Here is a 23,202-nt window from a genome sequence, read left to right as displayed (position 1 = left end):
TCATTTTTGCTGTGTGTGATGTTCATTTCTATTTGTGCCTAAAACATTTAGGAATGAAGGAAGACTGGGGGCAAGGGTGGGCTCAGGCAAGAGGGGAACCCCCTGAGCCAGCCCTGCTGCTTTTCCTAACAAGGCCTCTTTTTGCTTCTTTCCTGCCACCCCACTTCCCAGTCCCAAAGTGGATCATCTTCCCAGGGCACTTGTCCTGGGGTCCCCTCCTGGTGACAGCTGTCCTGTGGGGCTGTGCGTGACCAGCACGGGCCTGTCACGTGGCAGGCTTGGTGGGAGGAGCTTGGCAGGGGAGTGGGGCAGTGGCGGCAGATCACAGGTCTCATCCAGCCAGCCCCGCCTCCCACAGGGAAGAGCCGGCTCAGCCAATCGGCTCCGCCAAGCTCTCAACTGCCACGCGGAAGCGGGGAAGCCAGCCTGGCTCCTGGCTTTGGGGCTGGGAATTGTGGGAGGAGGGCCGGGCCCCACTGGAGGCACCCTTTTGTGTAAGGACCCAAGGAACCAGTCCTCCGTCTGGCCACAGGGACACTGGGTTGTGGCATTTCTCCAGCTGCTCCCCAGGGGGAGGGAAGACCTCCCTGGAGCCAACAGGCCTAGCCTCTGACCCTGGAAACACCCAGCCCAGGCCTGCCTGAGAGCCAACAAGTCAGAGGGCAGCAAATTTTTAACCAGACACATAGATCATTAACTGGGGTAGGAAGGAGTCCAAATTCAGCATCCCTCGGGGGCAGAGACCAGCTGGGCTTTGAGCCTCCTGTGGAGATGCTGGGCCCCCGAGTCTGGTCCTCTGTGAGGCAGGGACTGAGCAGGGCCTTGTCCAGCACCGTGGGGGGCTGGGCCTCAGGGGAGGGGAGGAAGGTGGACATCTCAGGCATCTACCCCCCTGTGACCACCCCCTTCACTGCCACGGCCGAGGTGGACTATGGGAAACTGGAGGAGAATCTGCACAAACTGGGCACCTTTCCCTTCCGAGGTAAGCGGGGTCTGTCCGCTGTGGGAGTTGGGGAGATGTGAATGACCCTGGTCTCCTCAGCCAGCAACCAGAGGAGGGTACACAGGCTCTTTCGAGCTGCTCTTGGTCAGTCGGGTACCCTGGGAGTCATTTTATTATGGGAGAGGAACAGGGGGCATTGGTCTGGAGTCAGGAGCCAGGCAGGAATCTTGGGTTGTGATCTTGGGTTGAATCTCCTCTTGGGTTGGCCTGTGATCTTGGGTTGAATCTCCTCTGCCTCAGTTTCCCCAGCTGTAAACTGTTGAAGTTCTTAGCCCAGCGTTATTGTGAGGATGAAACTAGATCATGGGTGTGAAAGCCTTTGTCAATCAGCCACTCTGTGCAGATGTGAGGGCAGCGGGGTGTCACGTGGCAGCCCCGCCAGCGGGCTCATCTCCCTCAAAGCCTTGTTTGCACACTCTCTTCCGGGCAAAGCCTCCCTCGGCCAAATTAATTCCTGTCCTGGATCCTCTGACTCATTTCCCCTGTTACACATGGGCCTCCCCTCTCTGAGATCAGAGACCAGATCATATTTGTGACACTCAACATACAACACAGCCACAGGCACGATAAATGAAGATAAAAGAAGCGGTAAATTCTGCCCGTCCTGCCCTGCCCACCCTCATCCATCACCCGTGACAGTTCCCTGAGGCAGTGCTCTCAATAGCCCTATTTCACAGACTGGGAAGCTGGGGCTCAGAGTGACGAGATCACTTGCCCAAGGTCACTCAGCTAATACGTGGCTGAGCTGGGATTTGAACTCAGGTCTGACTGCACAGCCATGCTCGGTTTCACTCCACTGCACTGACTGATGAGCCGCTAGGTCAGATTCTAATAAACAGACCCTGATGGGCACCAACTTGGGAATGGAGTGGTTCCGACTGGGGTAATGCAGTGGAGCAGTTGGGAACGTGCACTCTTGATTCAAACCACAGCTCGGCCACTGACTTAGCTGTGAGATCTCTCTAAAGCTCAGTTTCTCCATCTGACATGTGGGAGTAATAATGGCCACATCATAGGAGGGTGGGGAGAAGAATCTGAGAGAATGCAAGTGAAAGCATGCTGTAAATTGTGAAGGGTATGTACATGAGAAGGTGTGGATTCCAGTGATAACGATGATTAGAATGACGGTGTGATCGCCACTGCGGGCAGAGCCGCGTTGTGACAGTGCCCGCTGGCATGACTGAGACTCCATTCGTATCTCAGTGCTGAGGCGATGTGAACCTTCCCTAGCGGCCAGTGAATGCCCTGTGGACGTCCACACTGAGCAGTGACACAAACTCTAAGTACATTTCTGCTGGGGCTCAGCTCATTGGAGCCTGAAGGTTTGGGCTAAGGCCTGGATCTCTTGAAGCAAAGTGAGAAGCTCCTTGAATCTCTAAACGAAGACTCTGCTTCACCTCCCGGGTTCAAGGACACCCTAGTGCAGGGGGTGGGGAGGGTAGACTTTGCATCCAGTGTCTGCCTGCGCCCCAGGCTCTTCTCTGGACCCTTCCTTCCCCCTCCCCACAACTCACTGCTGCAGTGGGGACAGGGGTGCCTAGGAGCACAGGCTGCAGAGGGTTTGGCAGGCTGGCCATTGGTAAACTACGCAGGCACCAGCTCCCACCTCAGCTCTCTCTTACCCCCGCACATGGGGGAGCGGGGCACTGTGTAGAAGAGCCCAACACCCGGAGTTAGAAGACCTGTAGGAGTTCTAGTTCTGCTAGTTACGGCGACCTTGGAAAAATCACTGAACCTCTGATCCGGCTTCCTCATTTTAGAATGGCAACCGGGCCACAGCATTCAACACAGTCCTCCCAAGGAACCCAAACCCGAGGTCCTGGCACAGATAACACCGGGCCATAGGGCCCAGTCACAGCTCCCAGGATGCAGCCGGGTTGCCTGGGAAGGGAGCAGTGAGCCACTCTAGCGCGAAAATCTATGTCTCTCTTGCTGGATCCTCACCCCCTTTTGCAGCCCAAACTCAGGGGCAGGGGAGGGAACCATCATGTATCACATTGCCAGGGCTTCCTGCAATGAGTTAAAGGTCCTCCAAAGAGGAGATGGGAACCTGCCCTCGATGAATTAGTGAAGAGTTAAGAGATTCTTCTGAAAGGCATTGCCTGAAACTGTGCAGCTCTATTTATTACTTACTTATTTTTTTTCAGCATAGTTAATTTGTACTAATTATTTGAATAAAGAGTATTCTTTTTAAATAAAACTTATAACCGGAGACCAGAGGGAAGGGTTTTTGCAGAAGGGCCATTGGTCCCTGAACTCACACCCACAAACAACCTCAGAGATGAACTTTGAATTGTTATTTCCAAATGAGGTTAGTGGATGACCCCAGAGTTACTCCAGCAGGATCAGGGAGGTGATTTTTCCCAGAAAAGCTTAAGCTTCTGTCTTATTCCCTTATTATGAAGGGAAGACTATGGTTTCTCGTGATAAGGTATAATATTTTGTGTATATTAAAGCCATTAGTTCGTTAAATAAAATATTTTGTTTAAAATGTCACAATTTTTATAACCCTATTTGGCATTGAGAAATGTGTCATACGCCTCTGGGAGTGGCCCAGGCCTGTGTCTGCCCTGAGAGGCCTTGGGTATAATTTGGGATTGACGGTCACACTCTCAGTTGTCTGTACCCACAGAGAGCCTGGCCAGCTGGCCCACCCACTCATAACCTGAACTCTGCCCACTTACAGGGGAGTTGGGGGCAAATTCTGGGTTTGCAGGTGCATTAAGGCAAGAGGTAGCAGCCCCCATCCTGAAATGGCCCCAGGGATCTGGGACGGGCTGAAGTCTCCTGTCCTGCGTATTCTGCCTTCTCAGCCTGCTGCTTGTCTTCCCCCCAATTGTGACCTCATGTTACTCCAGAATGAGCTCCTTTCTGGACCCCTTTGGCTTCCGGACCCTCTCTGTTATGGGGCTGGGGGCTGTAAGTGGGGATGGAATGCACTGAGCTGGCAGTGGGGTTCGGCCCTTCATGGAGGGAGACACTAGCCTTAGGCAGCCAGGAATGGATGCCAGCCCAGCCACGGGGGTCTTTCAACCATGGCCAGCTTGACCCAGCAGCTTCTGCCCCTTGGGTGCCATCAGATGGGGAGGAAGAGAAACCAAAGACTGGACGATAAGAAGGCCTGACTTGCAGAACAGGTCACAAGCAGGAGGCAGAAGGGACTCAGAATTGGGGAAGCTACCCTTCCACTGACCTTGGGGACAGCTGTCAGGGTGGGAGAAAGGTCCCAGGCCTCAGCCCATGCCTGTCAGACTAGACATAAAGGATCCTGTGACCTCTCCCCGCCCCGCCCCTCAACCACCTTCCTCACAATGGGGTTCATTGCTGAGGTGGGAGGGGCAGCCTAGGGAGGGCACAGCGTGGGGCCTGCCTGCCAGACAACCTCGGGGAGCCTGTCCTTTCAAGCATGAGCCATACCATCTGGGCTCCCCGACTCCCAGTGTGCTCTTAGCTCTGCCCGCCTGGCGTGGGGTCCTGGAGACCTTCTTGGAGCTCATCCAGCAACCATCACGCAGGGTGGTGCTGGGGACCGCCCTCTTACTCGGAGGTGGAGCCCTCATGTTGTGGATGCAGAGGAAGAGGAGAAGGAAGATAGATTCTGAGACTGCACAAGACGAGCAGGAGCCACCAGAAAGCGACAAAGCAAGGAAGGAGAGCTGGATCAAATCGCACTTCAGCTGTCTTTCCGAAGAGAAGCTGGCTGCCGGCAGCAGCCCCACCTGCAGCCACAGCGCCGGGGCCTGCAGCAGCGGTGCTGCTGCCCAGCCTGAGAGCGGCAGCGGGGAGGCCAGCACCACGATTCCTGTGGACACCTTCACCACGAGGCAAGGAGAAGAGGGCACTGCTCTTCACCGGGAGCCCTTGACCAGCAAGCAGAGGATGTCTGGGACCTCAGTGACCAAAGAGACCCACGAGGAGTCTGGGAAATCCTCGTCCACGGATGAGGCCATGTGGGCTGCCGTGGCTGCCTGTACCGAGGAGATTGACACCAAGGGGCAGCAACTGGCTATCTCCATGTTGCAGCGTGCCATGGCTTGCCAGAACTCAGGCCACCTGGAGTCCAAGGACATCAGCCAGGAGGAGCTGAAGGCCCTCGAGGAGGTGGAGATGAAGCTGAAAGGGAATTTCCTCACCCAGCAGGAAACCACCACAGCTGGTGCCAACCACATGCACACCTTCCATAGCCATGGCCACCAGGGTTATCCAAGCCACCCGAGCCACCCGTGCCACAGCCCGCCGAACAGCAGCCACCAGGCCTACCAGCCCTTTAAAGCCACCTAACCACAGATGGAGATGCCCCTTCCCCCCACAGGGCTGGCACACAATCACAGGCATCCTATGTGGTCCGTCTCTCCGATGGGGCAAACTATGTGGCCCAGATGCTGCTTAAATCCCTGCTTCGTCAGGCCCTCACAGGGGTCCCGGGTCCCTTGGATTCTGTGAGCGGAGTCTGCCACTGATGGCCCCTGATGGAGGGAGAGCTGGGGGGAATTGAAGCAGCTGAGACAGACTCGCAGGCCACGGAAGACCCAGCAAGAGAGGATGCGCGAGGCAGATCCCAGGAGCAGCTGAGAGCACCACGCTGATGCCAGCTGCCTGGAACTGAGCCAATAAAGCCTTGTATACCCTCACTCTGGGTCTGAGGGCTTTGTGGCCAGCCCCAGGTCTGGGCGGGCCTCTGGGGAGAGGGTTCCTCCTCCCACAGTCCTCTTCATGTGGGCTGATTCGAGACTCCATAATTCGGCCTCCCGGGTCTCAGTTTCTGGGCGTGGGGAATCTCCAGGGGGCTCAACTGCCACCGACCTGCTGCTACCAAGGAAGGAGGGAGCAGCTGGGAGTTGGGAGGAGTGGGGAGAGACAGGCTTTGAGAAGCCAGGAAGTAAGCAGGGGTGGGATGTAGGTCACCCTGTGTACTACCGCCCTCTCCCTGCCCGCACTGGGATCCGTGTTGGTGCCTCCCCACCGCCTACCTTCAGAGCTACCGTGCCATATGCTCTCTCCTTGTTCATGCTACTCTTGCTGGGGCTGCCTCTGTTGCAGTACTGCTGAACTGTAGTAGGATTAGTACTACCAGGAGCTCTGCCCACCTGTTTTTGAGTGTTTAGCATATGCCGTGTTCCGTGTTGTGTTGCGGCACAGCCCCGTGAGGAGGGTATTATGTTATCTCCATTTTGTAGTGAGGCTCAGAGGTGTAATTTTCCTGAGACAGCCTAGACAGTAAGTGATGTTGCTGGGGTCAGAGCCCAGCTTGGCCTAACTCCAAAGCCCGTACCCCGAACCCCTGCCCTGTGCTACCCCCGAGTCCGATGTCCACCATCCCCCAGTGGGCCTATCTCTCTTATACTTATCCCTGTCCTCTTCCCACATGTCCTGACACTCGCTGTGCCCTCCGGCAAGCCTGGAACTCTCCTTGCCTCCTCTTCCTGGGTTTCACAAAGCCATTTCTGGAGCAAGCAGTGACCCCCAGGTAGGCAGTTAACGGGAGGCAGCTGTCTCCCCCATGAAACTTGAGAGGAGTCAGCTACATGGCACTGTCTAACCTCCAGTGTCTCCTTTACGTAGAAATTTCTTACCATTTGCATCTATTATGGATTTACCAGTGGTTCCCAACCTGTGGGCCTCCAACTCCAGGAAGAAGGTGCCCAGAATCATTGCAAAGGATGGTTAAATCTGTAAACACCCTAAATGTTGTCATTTGATTTTATGGAGCATAGTTGGGAGTATTTGAATATTTTTGACATTACTAGTAAGTGACTTTATATAAATGTTGATGTGTGTGTGTGTGTGTGTATTTAAAGTACTTCATAATAGGGACTTCCCTGGCGGTCCAGTGGTTGAGACTCCATGCTTCCACTGCAGGGGGCGCTGGTAAGATCCCTGGTTGGGGAACTAGGATACCCCATGCTGCACAGCGCAGCCAAAAAAAAAAAAAAAAAACTTCATAATAAAAATCTTAGTTGGAAAAAAATAGGGTCAATCATACTGGAAAATGTTGGAAGCTGCTAATTAGATGGAAGGCGAGAGTAGTGAGGTTTGGCTTCTGCAAGTGACTGTTAAAATGCATAAAATGCATGCATTTATCTGGAAGACCTTAAATCCCTTATTAAAAACTTATTACATAAAATTTCAGATTAGCTAATTATGACTTTGGAATCTTAACTTTTAAAAAGTTTCAAACTGGCAAAATTCAAATAAAGTGTGTAGTTAGCATTGTACCAATGTTAAGTCTTTGGTTCTGATCATTGTACTCTAGTTAGGTAAGATGTTGTCATTAGTAGGGGGCTGGGGGAGGGATGTATGGAAATGCCCTGTACCATTTTTGCAACTTTCCTGTAAATTGGAAAGCAGTTCAAATTAAAATTCAAAAAAGTTTTCAGGCAATTTAGTTAAGAGGGATATCAAAGTTTTATTACAGTTGTGCTGCAAGGAAAATAGCTTCTAAACAGCCAACTCAAGTATATACTCTTGGAAAGGATATTTTTATAAGAAAAGAGAATGGTTAAATCATTGTTAGACTAGATAGAAAGAAGAGAGGTTAACAGTCACTAGACTCTTGTCTTAGAGTCTGCTGGGAGAGTGGCTGGTTTCCCAGGCCAAGGCTTAATTCCATTGAAGCTCATTAGGAAATTGCTTAAGCATTTCATCAGGAACTTTCATTTCTTCCTAGTGGGAGGTTATGAATTACATCATGCAAAAAAGTTCTGCCTTAGACCAGGTTTGGGACAATTTTTCTTTTATGCAACAAATTATCAACGCACATGTCAACAGGCAGTGTGCTGGGTGTCACGAAGGAGGCCAAAATGAGGACACCATCTTTGATCTTGATGCTTCTAGACAAGGTAGGGCAAGTGCTGGGCAAGGACAAAATGCTATGGAGCACAAGGGAGAGGGGGATTAAGGAAAGGCTTCGTGGTTCTTGCAGCGTCTGAGGGGCTGCAACTAGGGAGGTGTTCTGGGCAGAGAGAAAGGTACAGGAGCAAAGGTGTAGAGGCAGGATGGTGGCAGTGTGTCTGGGGACCCTGACAGTCAGTTTGGCTGGAGGGGAACATTTAGAGATAGGCAAAAGGGAGGAGGAAAAGCCCGAAAAGTGACTCCAAAGCCTCAAGGCAAAGAGAACTTAAGAGACTGTCCCATCCAATTTCCTCATTTCACAGCAGAGGCCAGTTTGAGAAATTTTGTCAAGTCCCAACAGGTGGGGGTCGGGCAGATTGAAGGGTTCTGAGGATCTCTGTGCACTTTTGAGTAGGCAGCAGGGAAGGACAAGGAATAGGTAATGGAAGTTCAGAGGAGAGATGTCCAGTGAAGGCTTGATCCCAGGAAGACTTCTCGGAGGGGGTGGCAATGATGATGGGCCAAGGGGCATAACACTGACTGGGGATACTACTTACATAAAAGAGACTGTGATTCCTTTTGGCCACAGTAAATCACCCTGTTGCTTGTGTGTCCTCAGCCCCCATCTACTCCCCTCACCAAGCCTTTCTGGCTCCCGAGAGCAGCCAGAATAACCATGGGGGCAAGGGAGAGAAGCTTCTGAAATGAGTCTCTTTCCTCTTAGAGCTGGAGGGGGCCTGAGAGGTTCCTGAGTGCAGCCTCCCGTCCCACACCAGCCAAACTCCCCCTCCTCAGACTGAAAGTTGCCACCCTCCTGATTTAAGGCTTGAGCACTCCTCTGACTAATATAATGATTACAGCTAACATATTGAATGCCAGGTTCTAGCTATTCCAAGCACTTTACAAATAGTATCTCATTGAAACTTCACAAGTCTTGAAAAAGGGCACCAATATTACGCCCATTTTTCAGTTGGGGAAGCTGAGGTTTGGTTAAACCATTTGCCCAAGGGCTCAGAGCTGGCGAGGGGCACACTGGGAGTTAAACCCGGGCTCTGACAACCCTACTGTGCTGCTCCCTGCTTCCCCACCGCTCACTTCCCTCACTCCCCACCCATCTGGAACCCTGGCCTTTTCCTCTACTTTAGCCCCACCTCTACACCATGGTGGCACATTAGGCCTGAAACTGGACATCTGGTCAAGGAGAAGGAGGGGGTTCTTGGCAGTATCAGTTCACAGACTTCAAAGTGCTTTCTTTCTCCTACATTTTCTCATTTGAGCCTTTAAGACAGCCCTATCAGGTAGGATTGAAGTGACTTTATTGTCTTCCCAAAGAAAAGGAAATGGGGTCTCAGAGAGCGCTGTGACTTGCCCAGTAGCCAGAGGGACTGGAGTCCAGCGCTTGCCTGACTCTATCACACTTCCCCTCCCCCAGCCTGGCATCTCTTCCTTCTTGGGAGTCAGGCCCGGGTCGGATGCTCCCTTAAATGAAATGAGGAGAAGCCACTAGGAGTCTTGAGCACAGGGGGAGCTCAAGACCCAGCTGTCCTGCTGTTTAGGCCAAGTCCAACTGTGGGGACTGGAGGCTTCTGGAACTGACCACCAGAATGAAAGGGGACTTGGGAGTGAGTGACTGTGTCTGGAGACATGTCTGAAGCAAGAAGCCCCCTTCAAGGGGGCTGGCAGGAAATGTTGCGGAGGCAGTGGCAAGAGCTTGTTCTCTAAATTCTTAGCCAGAGGATGCTGGTCCAATCGTGGCTGGATTGGAGCCCTCTCTGGGGTTGGCAACTCTGCAAGTGGGGTGATGCCCTGGGAAATCACTGTGGCCTCATGGAGCAAGACAGAAGGAGGCTCCCACCACAGGCCCCTAGCCTGACACGGAGGAATTGATCCTGAGGAGGCAATGCAACAGAAGCCAAAATCTGTTTGCCTCAAGATGTTCCCTGCGATGTTACCAAGGCAAAAACTGGGGGAAATATGCTAAGTATCCGGTGAGCTCTTCTGGCAACCCACTCAGTGGACTTTAACGGTAGAGTGAACAGCACAGAGAGAGGTTTGTGGTGTAACGTTGTCTCCCCATCACACTGTGTCCCCTTAAGGATGACTCATAGGAACAACCTCTCTCTGTCCCAGTGCCAGGAAATGCTGTGTTTCTCCAGGACAGCTGCTTTGCTTTATCTTGATTTCTACATATCTGTCAGCTGACCACGTTTCCCTTTTAGCTTTGACTGTCGGGAAGCTCCAAGTCAAATTTCTGGCCCATCAGAACTGTACGGCAGGGATTCTGTATACCAACATTGCCCCTGGCTTTCTTTTCTTTCCTTCCTCCCAAACGGTCTTCTATTTATTAATACTCTTCGTTTATTGTATGCTGTATTTAAGAAAAAAAATTGAAATGGAATGGAGAGGAGAAAGAACAGGAACGAGAAAGTAAAACGAAAAAAGCTGAGAGGAAAATGGTTTAACATTCCGTTTAGATTCAGCTGAAGAGCATCAATTCTACTGGTCTCTCATGGATATAAGTGTTGACACCTTTAACTGGTAAAGTTAGAAATCTCACAGATGATGGTTAAAAAAGGAAAATGCAAAATAAAATAATGAGATGTGGGCTTCCCTGGTGGCGCAGTGGTTGGGAGTCCACCGGCCGATGCAGGGGATGCGGGTTCGTGCCCCGGTCCGGGAGGATCCCACGTGCCGCAGAGCGGCTGGGCCCGTGAGCCATGGCCGCTGAGCCTGCGCGTCCGGAGCCTGTGCTCCACAACGGGAGAGGCCACAACAGTGAGAGGCCCGCGTACCGCAAAAAAATAAAAAAATAATGAGACATCATTTTCCACCCAGAAAATTGGCAAAAATTAGTTCTGACAATACTCAGTATTGGTGTGGATGAGCACTAGCATTTTTTTCTATGTGCTGCTGGGGCATGAACTGGCTAATTAGAATTTTCGCACGTGAAGGTGCATTTACACGCGACTCAGCCTTTACACGCCTAAGTATCTAAACTGAGAGAAACTTTTGAACGTGTTTGTTTCAGCATTGTCTGTAATAGCAAAATTAGGATGTATTCTAAATGTCATCAAAGGGAGAATGAAAAGTAAATTGTGGTCTAACTTCACAAGAGAATATTATACAGCAATGAAAGTGAATGAATCAGAGCTCCCTGTACTGCTGTGGCCAAGGTGCAAAGCACAATGGTGAGCAAAAACGGCAAACTGCAGAATGTTATGTGTGATTCCATTTCTATAATGTTTTAAATGGCAAAACCCATCTTATAGATTGTTTATGGGTCCAGATGTATGTTTTAAGGGTATAAAGACATGAATGGGAACAATAACCACTTGAGACATGCCAGAGGTGAGGAAGAGGACGGTGACGGGGTGGGGGCAGGTGTCGTGGGTGCTGGGTACACCGATGTGGATTCTATTATTAACTATTCTTTGTGGCATGCCTAAAATATCTCATTAAAACAAAGAAAAATAGTGTGAACACTGTCACGGCAACTGGGTAGCACGCTCTGCCTGCATCAGGACTGGGGAGGAAATGTGTGATAAACTGTGGTGTCGGGGAGGTAGGAGCCTGGGTGAGCATAAGTCCAACATCCGCTTTTTCACAAGCACGTGGGAAGGTGTTGCCTCTCTTGCAGGCTTCGTGGTCCAGGGCTCCAACGGCGAGTTCCCCTTCCTGACCAGCAGTGAGCGCCTGGAGGTGGTGAGCCGCGTGCGCCAGGCCCTGCCCAGGGACAAGCTCCTGCTAGCCGGCTCGGGCTGCGAGTGTGAGGCCTTAATGCCCCGGCCCTGGCGGTAGCTGCTGGGGGCGGGGGCGGGGACGGGGGCGGGGGCGGGCTCCCTGACCCGGGGCTGGGTCCGGTCTAGCGCTTGCTCTGTCTCTTCTGCTCTGCGCCCCTTGCTTGCCTCAGGGTCCCCGCCCAGTCCTCTGCCTCCTGCCCTCGCCCACCGCGGCCTGTAGGGAAGACTTCCTCCTTCCTCCTGCAGCCACTCAGGCCACGGTGGAGATGACGGTGAGCATGGCCCAGGTCGGGGCTGACGCCGCCATGGTGGTGACTCCTTGCTACTATCACGGCCGCATGAACAGCGCCGCCCTCATTCACCACTACACCAAGGTGGGTGTGAGGGGTGGGTGTGGGCTTGAGGTCTGGGGCCAAGAGGAAGCTGGGTGAGGCAGAGATACTGCTTGGGGAGGGGAGGGGAGATGAGAGAAGCTGGGAGCAGAGTGGTGAGCCTACTTCCCATGAATGGCAGCTTTGGGAAAGGGGAGGGATGCCACCAGGTACCAGCTGTGTGACAGTGGGTGACTGACCTAACCAAGCTGTATTGCTGTTTCCTCCCCTCCCAAATGGGAGGAATAATGGAATCTTCCTCCAGGGTGGTTGTGAGGACTAAATCCAATCAAAACATAAAGGACTTAGAACTGTGCCTGGCACACAGAAAGCAGTCCTAAGTGTTAGCCAGGACTAGTGCTTGCAGTCAGGGTGCACAGCACTGTGACTTCTAGCCCAGCAGGTGGGCCAGTCCAGGGAGCCCTGCAGAGACCCAAGCCTGGGCCGCCTCAGGCCTGGGGCAGCTGCCCTCTCCTCTCTTCTCTGTGCCCCTCAGGTTGCCGACCTGTCTCCAATTCCTGTGGTGCTCTACAGTGTCCCAGCCAACACGGGGCTGGACCTGCCTGTGGATGCGGTGGTCACGCTTTCCCAGCACCCGAATATCGTGGGCATCAAGGACAGCGGTGGTGATGTGAGTGGCAGCAGCTCTCGGCTGGGACGCCCTCCTCCTCTTCTCTTTTGCTACCAACTTCCGGGCAGCTCTGGGACCCGCTTCAGTCCGGGGCTCCTGTGTGGGTTCCCTCTGTCCTGTGGGCTCTCTGGGGTTCATCTGAACTTTGAGGCATCTCTCTGGGACCTGGGCTCTCATTCTCCCACACTTGCCCAGCCCCCATCCAGGCTGGTGGCAGAGCTTGTGGGCCCAGCTCTCACACCAGGTTTGCCGTTACAGGTGACCAGGATCGGGCTGATTGTTCACAAGACCAGGAGGCAGGATTTCCAGGTGTTGGCTGGATCGGCTGGCTTCCTGCTGGCCAGCTATGCCGTGGGTAGGCCTCTCACTGCTCTCAAACTGTGATGAGTGACCAAGATATACGCAGGCAGCTGGGTTCTGCTGGGAGAGATGGTGAGGGCCAGGACTGGGTGTAGAGGGGGCCTTTGCCAGCCTGCCTGCTCAGAAACCTCAGAGGTCTGGCACACTGCTTACTTATCTGAATAGTGGGTGCTTGTGGGTGACCTTGTTGGGCAGAGGAGGGTGGCCGAGTACAATCCCTGGCCTGTAGGGGGGATGCCTACAGTTTGCTCGAAGTCTCAAGCTCCCTGCTTAGGTGACAAACGTAGCTCCTTTAATCTCACCTTGTAAATCATTCTCTGAGGGAAGAGGCCTCGGGGCCCTTCCCACTAGTCTGGGGGTGCATTTTCCTCTGTCCGTGGGTCCAGGCCAGAATGAATTGTCAGGCCTGCGGGGTTGGGCTGGGGGTCTTCAGCTGCCTGATCAGACTCTGTTCCAGTCCAGGAGCCTAGGAATGTCACCATTAGACCAACTGCTCTTATCTGCTTGGGGTCAAGGTCCTTGGGTTCAGACTGGATTTGAGCCATGGAGCGGAGGGAAGCCTCTGCTCCCTTCAGCTGAAGCCCCAGTGAGTGTAGATTTGAGTTACTTTTCCAACGATGCAGGGGAAAATGCTGGTTCCTATTCTCTCTTGTCTCTGCAGACTTTGACTTGTAGTATAGGTCCTGTGTAGCTCCCCTCTGCCTTCACAGTCTCTAAAGGGGAGAGTAGAAGGGACCCATTTATGCTTCATTCCTGAGAGTGTGGTAGATGGAAATATCACAGGCTCTGGAAGTTGGGGATCTGAGCTGGAATCTGAGCTCTGCCATTTATTCACTGAGAACCAACAGGGCAAAGTACATGACTTTTCTGGGCCTAGTTTCTACTCTGCAAAGCAGGGAGGTGTTATGAGGGTTAGAGAGCATTGGCCCTATGTCTGCCATAGTGCTCGGCACATAGTAGGTTTTCAATAAATGGCATCTGTATTAGCTCATTCGAGCTATATTAGCATTAGCTTGAAATGCCTACTCTCTCTCCAGTCTTGAGGCCACTCTGCTTTGAGTCACCCCTAACTAGCTTTGGAATCACACTCACAGGCTGGCAGAAGCGGCAGGAACCTCTGAGATCACAGCCAGCCCGTTTTCATTGCCCACATGAGAACAAAGAGAACTGGAGAGGGTTGATAACTTGTCCAAGTTCATGCAGCCAGTGGGAGGAAATGCCGGGTCTCCTGCCTCTGTCTAGTGCTCTTTCCCCTCCCCTAACCTCTCCCTCACTGCTGTCCCAGGCTGAATTCACTGCGGGGAATAAAATTTCAGTAGAGCAAAGGCTTCCCATCCACTCCATCCCCTTCCAGGGCTGATGAGTCAGGGGGCTATTGGAGGATCGTGGAGGTATCAACTGGCAGGTGGGACTCTACTCTGCAGGGGGTGGGGGGTGGAGGGAGGGGTGTGCAGGGAAGGAACTGTCCTTGAGTTAGCCTTCAGGCTCTGCTCCCTGCCCCTCAGCCTGTGGGAGTCTATTTTGAATATGCTGGAAATGTTCTCTCTGGAAATCTGTGAACTCACAGAGCGTGTCTCAGATATGGCTAACCAGTGGCCTAGAAATGCACAGCCTGTCTGCCCAGAACAAAGGGGTGCTGGGGACCAGGATTTGGAATTCTCTGCAGGCAGAGGCTCTGGCTGGTATTCTGCATCTTACTCTGTGGCAGGAGCTGTAGGGGGCGTGTGTGCCCTGGCCAATGTCCTGGGGGCTCAGGTGTGCCAGCTGGAGCGACTCTGCCTCACAGGGCAATGGGAAGATGCCCAGAAGCTGCAGCACCGCCTCATTGAGCCAAACACTGCGGTGAGTTCCCAGCCAATGGACCCAGAGTGGGGGTGGTCTGTGTCCTCATTGGAACAGGAGCCAGTGCTGGCACAGGGGTCCCCACTTGGTCTCTTCCCTTTCAGAAAGTCCTTTTAGAGAACATCCCAGTGTGGGAACTCTTTGTGCCTCCCCAGAAAATCTTGACTTCAGGAACAAAGTCGAACCACATTGGTTCTCAAACTTACGTGTGCATTAGAATTCATTTAGGGAGCTGGTTAAAATTCTACTCCTTTAGGCTCAGGAACAGTCATTGAGACAAGCATCCTGGATGATTGTGACATCAGGAATCCTGGAACCTTACTTAGAGATGCCCTGCCTAAAGAGAGGGAAACATGGGCCTTTACGTCAGCTTTATAAGGGGCCAGATCCTGAAAAATAGAATGATTGACAGTAATAAAGGAGTGGGAAGGCTGGAGGTATTCAGAGCGCAGCTTTCCCAGGAAAGTCCTGTCTTCAAATAATCCGTTCTGTAGTCAGACTGTGTACCCCAACTCTGCTGGGCAAGTCAAGGAGAAGAGGCAAGATGGAATGCTTGTCAATTGCAGGCAGTGCTGTGCTTAGCATATTGGAGTCTGAGGCATAAAGAAAAACGTGTGTCCCTGGAGACATGTTTTTATTCATATTTTAAATTAAACTTTTAATTTTAGGATTATTGTAGATTCACGTGAAATTATAAGAAACAATACAGGGAGATCCCAGGTACCCATTACCCTGTTTCCCCCAATGGTAACATCTTAAAAAGCTGTAGCATGAAATTACAGCCAGGATTTTGACATGTATACAGTCAAGATACAGAATATTTCCAGCACCATGAGGATCCCTCGTGTTATCCTTTTAGAGCCACACCTACTCATCTCCTGCCCCCACCCCCTCCTTAACCCCCGGCAATCACAAATATGTTCATTTTTATAATTTTATCAATTCAAGACTGTTATATAAATGGAATCAGATAGCCTATAACCTTTTTATTTCCTCTATGAACAAATCTTTTTTTTTTTTTTTTTTAGTCTGTAACCTTTTGAGATTTGCTTTTTTCACTCAGCATAATTTTCTGGAGATTCATTCAGGCACATGTAAGCAATAGTTCCTTTTTATTGCTGCATAGTAGTTCATGGTGTGGCCATAAACAGCCTGTTTAACCATTCTCTTGGTGAAGGAAAGCTGGTTGTAAAGCTGCTATGTATATTTACGAACAGGTTTTTGTGTGACCATAAATTTTCATTTTTCTGGGATAAATACACAATTGGTGGGTCGTATGTTGTTTGCAAGTTTAGTGTTTTAAGAAACTGTTTTCCATAGTGAGTGTACCATATTGTATTTACACCAGTGTAAATGTATGCATGACCCAGTTTCTCTGCATCCTCACCAGCATTTGGTGTTGTGACTTTTTTTTTTTTTTTGCCATTCTGATAGGCATGTTGTGACATCTTGTGGTTTTAATTTACATTTTTCTGATGGCTAATGCTGTTGAACATCTTGTCATGTATTTATTTGGCATCTATATATCCTCTTAGTTGAAATGTCTGTTTATGTCTCTTGCCCATTTTCCAACTGGATTGTTTTTTTTTTTTTACTGTTGAGTTTTGGAAGTTCTTTATACCTTCTAGATACTAGTCCTTTGTCAAAAATGTGGTTTGCAAAGATTTTCTCCCAGTCTGTAGCTAGTCTCATCGTTCTCTTAACAGATCTTTTACAGAGCAAAAGTTTTTAATCTTGAGGAAGTCTAATTTATCAATATTTTCTTTTATGTTTATGCTTTTGATGCAAGTCTAAGAACTCTTTGCCTAGCACTAGATTGTAAAGTTTTTCTATTTTTTTCCTAAAAGTTTTATATTTTACAAGCCTGTGACCCATTTTGAGTTAATTTTTGTAAAACGTATGAGACTTAGATCAAGGTTCATTTTTTTTTTTTCTGTTCTTTTTTGGCCTGTAGATATCCACTTGCTCCAGCACCATCTGCTGAAAAGATGGATCTTTCCTTTACTGAATTACTTTTGCACTTTTGTCAAAAATCAGTTGGGTGTATTTGTGTAGGTCTATTTCTGGATTCTCTATTCTCTCCATTGATCTATCCCTCTGCAGTACCATACAGACTTGATTATTGTAGGTGTGTAATAAATCTTAAAATCAGATTTTAAGATTTTAAGCTAGACTGATTCCTCCCACTTTGTTCTTTTTTTTCCCAAAAAATTGTTTTAACTAATCTAAATCCTTTGTCTTTCCATATAAATTTTAGAAAAATATTGTGGATGTCTACGAATACTTGCTGGAATTTTTTTTTTTTTATAAATTTATTTATCTTATTTATATTTGGCTGTGTTGGGTCTCCGTTGCCGTGTGCAGGCTTTCTCTACTTGTGGCTCGTGGGCTCTAGCACGCAGGCTCAGCAGCTGTGGCACACGGGCTCAGCCGCTCCGCGGCATGTGGGATCCTCCCGGACCAGGGCTCGAACCCGTGCCCCCCGCATTGGCAGGTGGACTCCCAACCACTGCACCACAAGGGAAGTCCCCTTGCTGGAATTTTGATAGGAATTGTGTTAAACCTGTACACCAATTTGGGAACAATTGACATTTTTACTGTGTTGTCTTCAAATCCTTGAATATGGTTATGTCTCCATTTATGTAGACCTTCGTTGATTTATTTCATCAGCACTTTGCAGTTTTTGGCAAACCAGTCCTATACAAGTTTTGAGAGATTTACACCCAAGTGGCTCATATTTTTTGAGTGATTATAAATGATATTGTATTTTTAATTTCACTATTCATATGTTCATTGCTAGTATGTATAGAAACACAGTGGATTTTTGCTTCTTTATGTTGTATCATATGACTTTGCTGAACTCACTTATGGGTTCTATGAGATTTTTTTCTATATTCCTTGGGATTTTCTACATAGACAATCATATCATCTACAAATAGGGGATGTTTTATTTCTTCCTTTCTGATCTGCATACCTTTTATTTCCTTTCTTGCCTTATTGCACTGGCTAGAACTTCCTGCACTATGTTGAATAAGAGTAGGGAGAGTGGACATCCTTGCCTTGTTTCTGATCTTAAAGAAAAGCATTCAGCCTTTCACTGTTAAGTGCAATGTTAGCTATAGGTTTCTGTAGATGCTCTTTTTCAAGTTGAGGAAGTTCTCCCTTATTCTAGTTTTCAGAGAGTATTTAAAAATCATGAATGGGTGTTTAATTTTTGTCAAATTTTTTCTGCATTGATTGATTTGACCATGTGATTTTTTTTCCTCTTTAGCCTGTTTATATGGTAAGTTACATTAATAATTTTCAAATATTGAACCAGACTTATATCCCTGGGATAAACCCCACTTGCACATGGTGTATAACTTTTTATATATTGCCAAATTCCATTTGTTAATATTTTATTAAGGGTTTTTCCTGCCTATATTCATGAGAGATATTGGTATGTAGTCCTTTTTCTTTCTTCCTTCCTTCCTCCCCCCCACCTTTCTTTCTTTCTTTCTTTCTTTCTTTTTTCTTTCTTTTCTTTCTTTCTTTTCTTTCTTTTCTTTCTTTCCTATCTTTGTCTGATTTTGGTATCAGGGTAAAAATAGCTTCATTAATTGATTGGGAAGTGTTCCCTCCTCTTCTGTTTTCTGGAAGAGGCTGTGAGAATTGATGTTAAGTCTTCTTTAAACACTAAAAAACAATTCTCCATTGAAACCATCTGGGCCTGGAGATTTCTTTTTTGGGAGTTTAGAAATAATAATGGCTCCACACTAGGCCTCTACGGATACCTCCGTAGCTGAAAGGGGTAGAAGTGCCTTCTTACTGCTACTCGTGTGGCCTCCACTGACATCTTTTTTTTTTTTTTTTTTGCGGTACGCGGGCCTCTCACTGTTGTGGCCTCTCCCGTTGTGGAGCACAGGCTCTGGACGCGCAGGCTCAGCAGCCATGGCTCATGGGCCTAGCCGCTCCGCAGCATGTGGGATCTTCCCAGACTGGGGTACGATCCTGTGTCCCCTGCATCGGCAGGCGGACTCTCAACCACTGCGCCACCAGGGAAGCCCTTGCATTTTTTTTTTAATATTGCATTAAATATTTGTCTTGTGACTGAGTTTTGCCTCTGAGGCAATAGTCCCAGACGGAGCCTGGCAATGTTTTCTTTGGGAAAGTGGTGGGAGGGCTCTAGATTTCCCTCACAGCTTATATCTTTACCTCAAAAGGACAGATTAACTCAGATTTAGAGAAAGGACAGCTGAGGAGGCAAGCACGAGTTTCCCTGGATGTGAAGGTTCTCCTGGGATAGGACGGGCTACAGATAGGGTGTAAGAATTGCAGAAATGAGGGCCTTTCAGCTGAGCCCCATCAGGGCCCAGGCTGTACTATACATTCTGACATTCCACTGGGGCGGGACTTCTTCTCTCCCACTCCCATCTGCCTGTGAGAGAGAAGGTCCCAGAACCTGCAGACCACCCGGATAGGAAGAGGAGGAGTTTCCAGGCCGCTTGAGGTCTGGCCTAAATAGTGGCATTTTTCTCATCCAATTCTTGTGACATGGGGTAGATGTTGTTACCTCCTAATTTGATAGATGAAGCAGCTTGGGCTGTCCTTTGGGAAGAGAGGATACTTGCTGCCTTCCTAGCCCTTGGCATGCCATCCTGCCTTACCCTTCACTCTGCGCCCCGTCCTGTGCCAACTCTGGGCACACACTCAGGAATGTCTGGAACACCTTTCTGCTGCCCGGGCTGTAGGCTCAGCCACCCCAAGAGCAGCTTGATGTCACCTTATTGCCCTGCCCTGCTCGAACACAATGTGCGTCCACTGCCCTCCCACCCAGCCGGCCTCCTGCCCAGGCTATATTTAGGATTTTCCCTGTTTTTTACCTCCAAAGTGTTCAACCCTTTCTCAGCATCTGAAGAGGGGCAAATCAGAGATCTTCAGACCCTTATGTGGAAGAAAGCTTTCCTCTAGGTACTTCTTGTTTCCATCGTCTTTCCCACCCTAGTCAGGTTTTGGGTGAAATGCTCAGGTTATTAGAACATGATGGGGGCCGGGTCTGGGAGGAGGCTTGCTAAAGTCTACTGGCCTCTAGTGGTGAATAGTTATTAGCCAGTCATTCATCAGTGGTTCCCAGCCTCTTTACCCCAAACAACCTCTTTTATTAGTTTTACCCTTCATGAAGCCCATATTTCTAAGGTTTTACTTCCCTCAAAATGAAACTTTATTAAGTAATAATTACTTTCTTAGTTTTTAGGTAGTCAAAGATTAATCTAACACTTCCCAACAGCATGAAACAACCCGTTGCTATGCTAAACACAAAGAAACTTGATTCTTCATTTTCTATAAAACTCCATGCATGATTTTAAATTAGATCTCCCACTACAATGGAAAAGACTTTAGAGATCGTGTTATCTGGCCCCCTCGTGTTTTAGGCAAGTGAACTTGCTCAGAGATAAGTAAATGATACAAGGTTACAGAGTGAAACTTCTTCGGACAAGGATGCATTGTTTTCCCTGTGAGAGCATTTGGAGTTGGGGTCAGGGAGGAGCTATGGGTGCATGGGGAGGGACCCTGCTGCGGGGGCAGTAGAGGTCTGGGCTGTTCCGACTCTCCACTCCTGGTGTGCCCTGAGTCAGGTTCCAGGGAACTGGGCTGCAGACCAGTGAGTCTCTACCGCCCAGACCCACAGCGCTGCTGCCTTCTCCCAACCCAGTTTGAGGACCGAATGCCACTCTCCTCCCCGATGGGGTGGATTTCTCTCCTAAAACCAAAGCAGGTGCCTTCCTTCATTCTAGGTTTTGGCATTGTGTTCTCTACTGCCGACCTGCCTTCTGGTGACCTACCCTGGGTGTCATAGATTTGGTAGTTAGTTTACCGGGAGGGAAGGGTGGGAACCCTAACTTTCTGCAAGTGACACATGTCTGGGTCCCAGATGTGTGTGCAGGGGACTCCCCAGTCTCTTCTAACAGGCCCTGCTCCTCAGGTGACCCGGCGCTTCGGGATCCCGGGGCTGAAGAAAACCATGGACTGGTTTGGCTACTATGGAGGCCCCTGCCGCGCCCCCTTGCAGGAGCTGAGCGCCGCCCAGGAGGAGGCGCTGCGCCTGGATTTCACCAGCAACGGCTGGCTCTGAGCGTGAGGACGGGACGGCCGGACCGCGCACATCCCAGCCTCTTGCCTTGCGGTAGCAGCCTGAAGAGGAACGTGGGGGGACGAGGGTTCAAGGCCCCTCTTCTTATTTCAGTCATCCAGGTAGCCTCTCTCCAGGCGCTGCCATGCACGCTCGTTTCCTGTTCTCCCGGCCCCGTGACCTCTCGCATTTGTATCCTGAACTCTGGGTCTCTAGAGACCTTCAGTCTTGGAAGGAGCAATGACTTACTTGTCTCTCTACTGTGCTTTTCTATCCCCTGAGACACGTGAACCAGGACCCAGAGGGGAAAGTCACGGGGGCAGTTGGGCACAGAAATGCCATGTTTTACTGAAAGGAAGACTGCTTAGACTTGGGGGTACAAACCTGAGTCCAGCACAGTGCAGCAGGAAGCCAGGGTGACTCCTGAGAACCCAACTTCTGACTCCTTCCAGGGGAAGCAATAGGTTGGGAAACCTGATCAGAAAGGTGTCACTGGTCTTTCAAAGACACCCCCCCACCCCGCAAGCTGCATTCTAATCCTTTCCTAAACCTATTTTGATTGATCTCATATTGTCTCTAGCCTTTATCCCAACCATCACGTGCACCAGTGAGACAGCCCAGTGGCTTGCCAGAACTGGTAAATAATGACACCTGGTGGATAAATGTTCCATTCTAGAAGGCTATTCTAGCCAACCCAGGTCTGAAACATTAGGAAAGAGGACTTGGCCTGAGATAGGACCATCCTCTTGCCTATACACACTCTGCTTTTATTGTTAGGAACAATTACTTTGTTACTGCAATAAAATTGAATAAGTTAAATTAGTGTGGCTATGTACAGATTAACACTCCACTGCTATGCAGATCTTAGGTTTCCAGCCCAGATATCAAGAACCTTCCCAGAGGCAATTTAGCTCCCAAGGTCTGTGTTTTCCCAGCTCTGAGAGAGGGCCTAAGAATACTGAGCAAACATAACCATTAGATTATTGGAGGCCTAGGGAAAAAGTTATTGACGTTTTAAATGGTAGAGGTAAGAGGCAAATAGGTTCAAGTGAGATATTTAGAAGCACTTAGCACATTCATTAAAAGGCTGCTTTCTCTAAAATGTTCAACCTTGGGAATTCCCTGGCGGTCCAGTGGTAGCAATCCGCGCTGTCACTTCCGAGGGCCTGCATTCAGTCCCTAGTCAGGGAATTAAGATCCCACAAGCAACGCGGCAAAAAAAAAAAAAAGTTTAACCTTATTCAGTGATATCTGACTAGTGGCAGAAAACCTGAGATGAATTTTTTAAAAACTACTCTCGTAAAAAATAAATAAATAAATAAAAACTACTCTCGTTTAAAAGAAAGGTAAACAGATCCTTGTTTAGGGCAAGGGCTAAAGGAGAGAATATAAAAGGTATCAAGCTTCAGCAGAAACGGGGCATCTGGTTGGCACTGAAGCTTGGGGCTTAGCACCTGGGCTCTTCTCACAGGCAACTTCTGGAAGATCTGGGCTCAGAGGAGAATCAGGTTTAGGGATGGGCAAAAAGTTAGGGCTAGGGAGGCAGCCTAGTATACTGGTGAAGAGCTCAGTCTCTGGGATTTCCATTCTTGGATTTGTACCTTAGTGTCTGCAAGACCTTAGAAAACTGCCCTGAACCTCATCTGTAATACAGGGATAATAATGGTACCTTCCTCTCAGGGCTTATAAGGTAATGCAAGTGAATGGGTTAGCATGGAAGGTGAATGTTCAGAGAAAGACTTGCCTGAGGTAACCCAACAGGTGTGACAATAAATGGTCTCAGGACTTGGGCACCCTGACTTTCAAGGTGATGAGGAATTCAGTGGAAAGTGCTTTGGAGTCAAAAAGTCCCAGATACAAATCCCACCCAGCTCTGCCACTTACTAGTTCGGGCAACCTGAGCCTGCCTGGCTTTTTTTTTTTTTTTTCCGGTACACGGGCCTCTCACTGCTGCGGCCTCTCCTGTTGTGGAGCACAGGCTCCGGACGCGCAGGCTCAGCAGCCATGGCTCACGGGCCCAGCCGCTTCGCGGCATGTGGGATCTTCCCGCACCGGGGCACGAACCTGTGTCCCCTGCATCGGCAGGCGGACTCTTAACCACTGCGCCACCAGGGAAGCCCTGCCTGGCTTTGTGTGTGTGTGTGTGTGTGTGTGTGTGTGTGTGTGTGTGTGTGTGTGTGTGTGTGTGTGTGTGTGTGTGTGTGTGTGTGTGTGTTTTTAATGTTCCTACCTTTCAGAATTAGATGATATTATGTAGTAAAGTGTGCAGTGTCAGTTTCAAGCCCCCATCTATAATTAACTTTTAGAAACAGCAA

The 23,202-nt window shown here is 49.6% G+C and overlaps 2 protein-coding genes across 3 annotated transcripts; both read left to right on the top strand.

Annotated features, from left to right (window-relative positions):
- The first annotated feature begins 494 nt into the window (after positions 1-494).
- Positions 495-23,077, top strand: HOGA1 (4-hydroxy-2-oxoglutarate aldolase 1). 2 transcript variants are annotated; one of them, XM_060034344.1, is made up of 7 exons: positions 495-982; positions 11,472-11,536; positions 11,745-11,948; positions 12,442-12,576; positions 12,835-12,931; positions 14,645-14,778; positions 20,741-23,077. In XM_060034344.1, exons 1-7 carry the CDS (start codon positions 772-774, stop codon positions 20,888-20,890), a joined length of 996 nt encoding a protein of 331 aa, XP_059890327.1. In that variant the 5' UTR covers positions 495-771; the 3' UTR covers positions 20,891-23,077. The 2 variants fall into 2 exon arrangements, with proteins under 2 accessions (XP_059890327.1, XP_059890328.1); XM_060034345.1 differs by having other exon boundaries at positions 504-982; positions 11,472-11,600; positions 11,821-11,948; positions 20,741-22,541.
- On the top strand, positions 990-6,009 carry C16H10orf62 (chromosome 16 C10orf62 homolog). Its single transcript, XM_060034343.1, has one exon. The coding sequence runs from the start codon at positions 4,244-4,246 to the stop codon at positions 5,282-5,284; it is 1,041 nt and encodes a 346-aa protein (XP_059890326.1). The 5' UTR covers positions 990-4,243; the 3' UTR covers positions 5,285-6,009.
- Positions 23,078-23,202: the final 125 nt, after the last annotated feature.

The sequence above is a fragment of the Delphinus delphis genome, chromosome 16 (assembly GCF_949987515.2).
Source record: "Delphinus delphis chromosome 16, mDelDel1.2, whole genome shotgun sequence".
Lineage (NCBI taxonomy): Eukaryota > Metazoa > Chordata > Mammalia > Artiodactyla > Delphinidae > Delphinus > Delphinus delphis.
The sequence above is the reverse complement of the archived record's forward strand: the minus strand, read 5'-3'. Positions and strand labels throughout refer to the sequence as shown.

What these genes read in the sequence shown, in the direction of transcription:
- HOGA1 (XM_060034344.1), top strand. Translation starts at nt 772, where the DNA reads ATGCTGGGCCCCCGAGTCTGGTCCTCTGTGAGGCAGGGACTGAGCAGG. An exon ending in TCATTCACCACTACACCAAG is followed by an intron (nt 11,949 to 12,441) that starts GTGGGTGTGAGG and finishes TGTGCCCCTCAG; the next exon opens with GTTGCCGACCTGTCTCCAAT. An exon ending in GCTGGCCAGCTATGCCGTGG is followed by an intron (nt 12,932 to 14,644) that starts GTAGGCCTCTCA and finishes ACTCTGTGGCAG; the next exon opens with GAGCTGTAGGGGGCGTGTGT.
- C16H10orf62 (XM_060034343.1), top strand. Translation starts at nt 4,244, where the DNA reads ATGCCTGTCAGACTAGACATAAAGGATCCTGTGACCTCTCCCCGCCCC.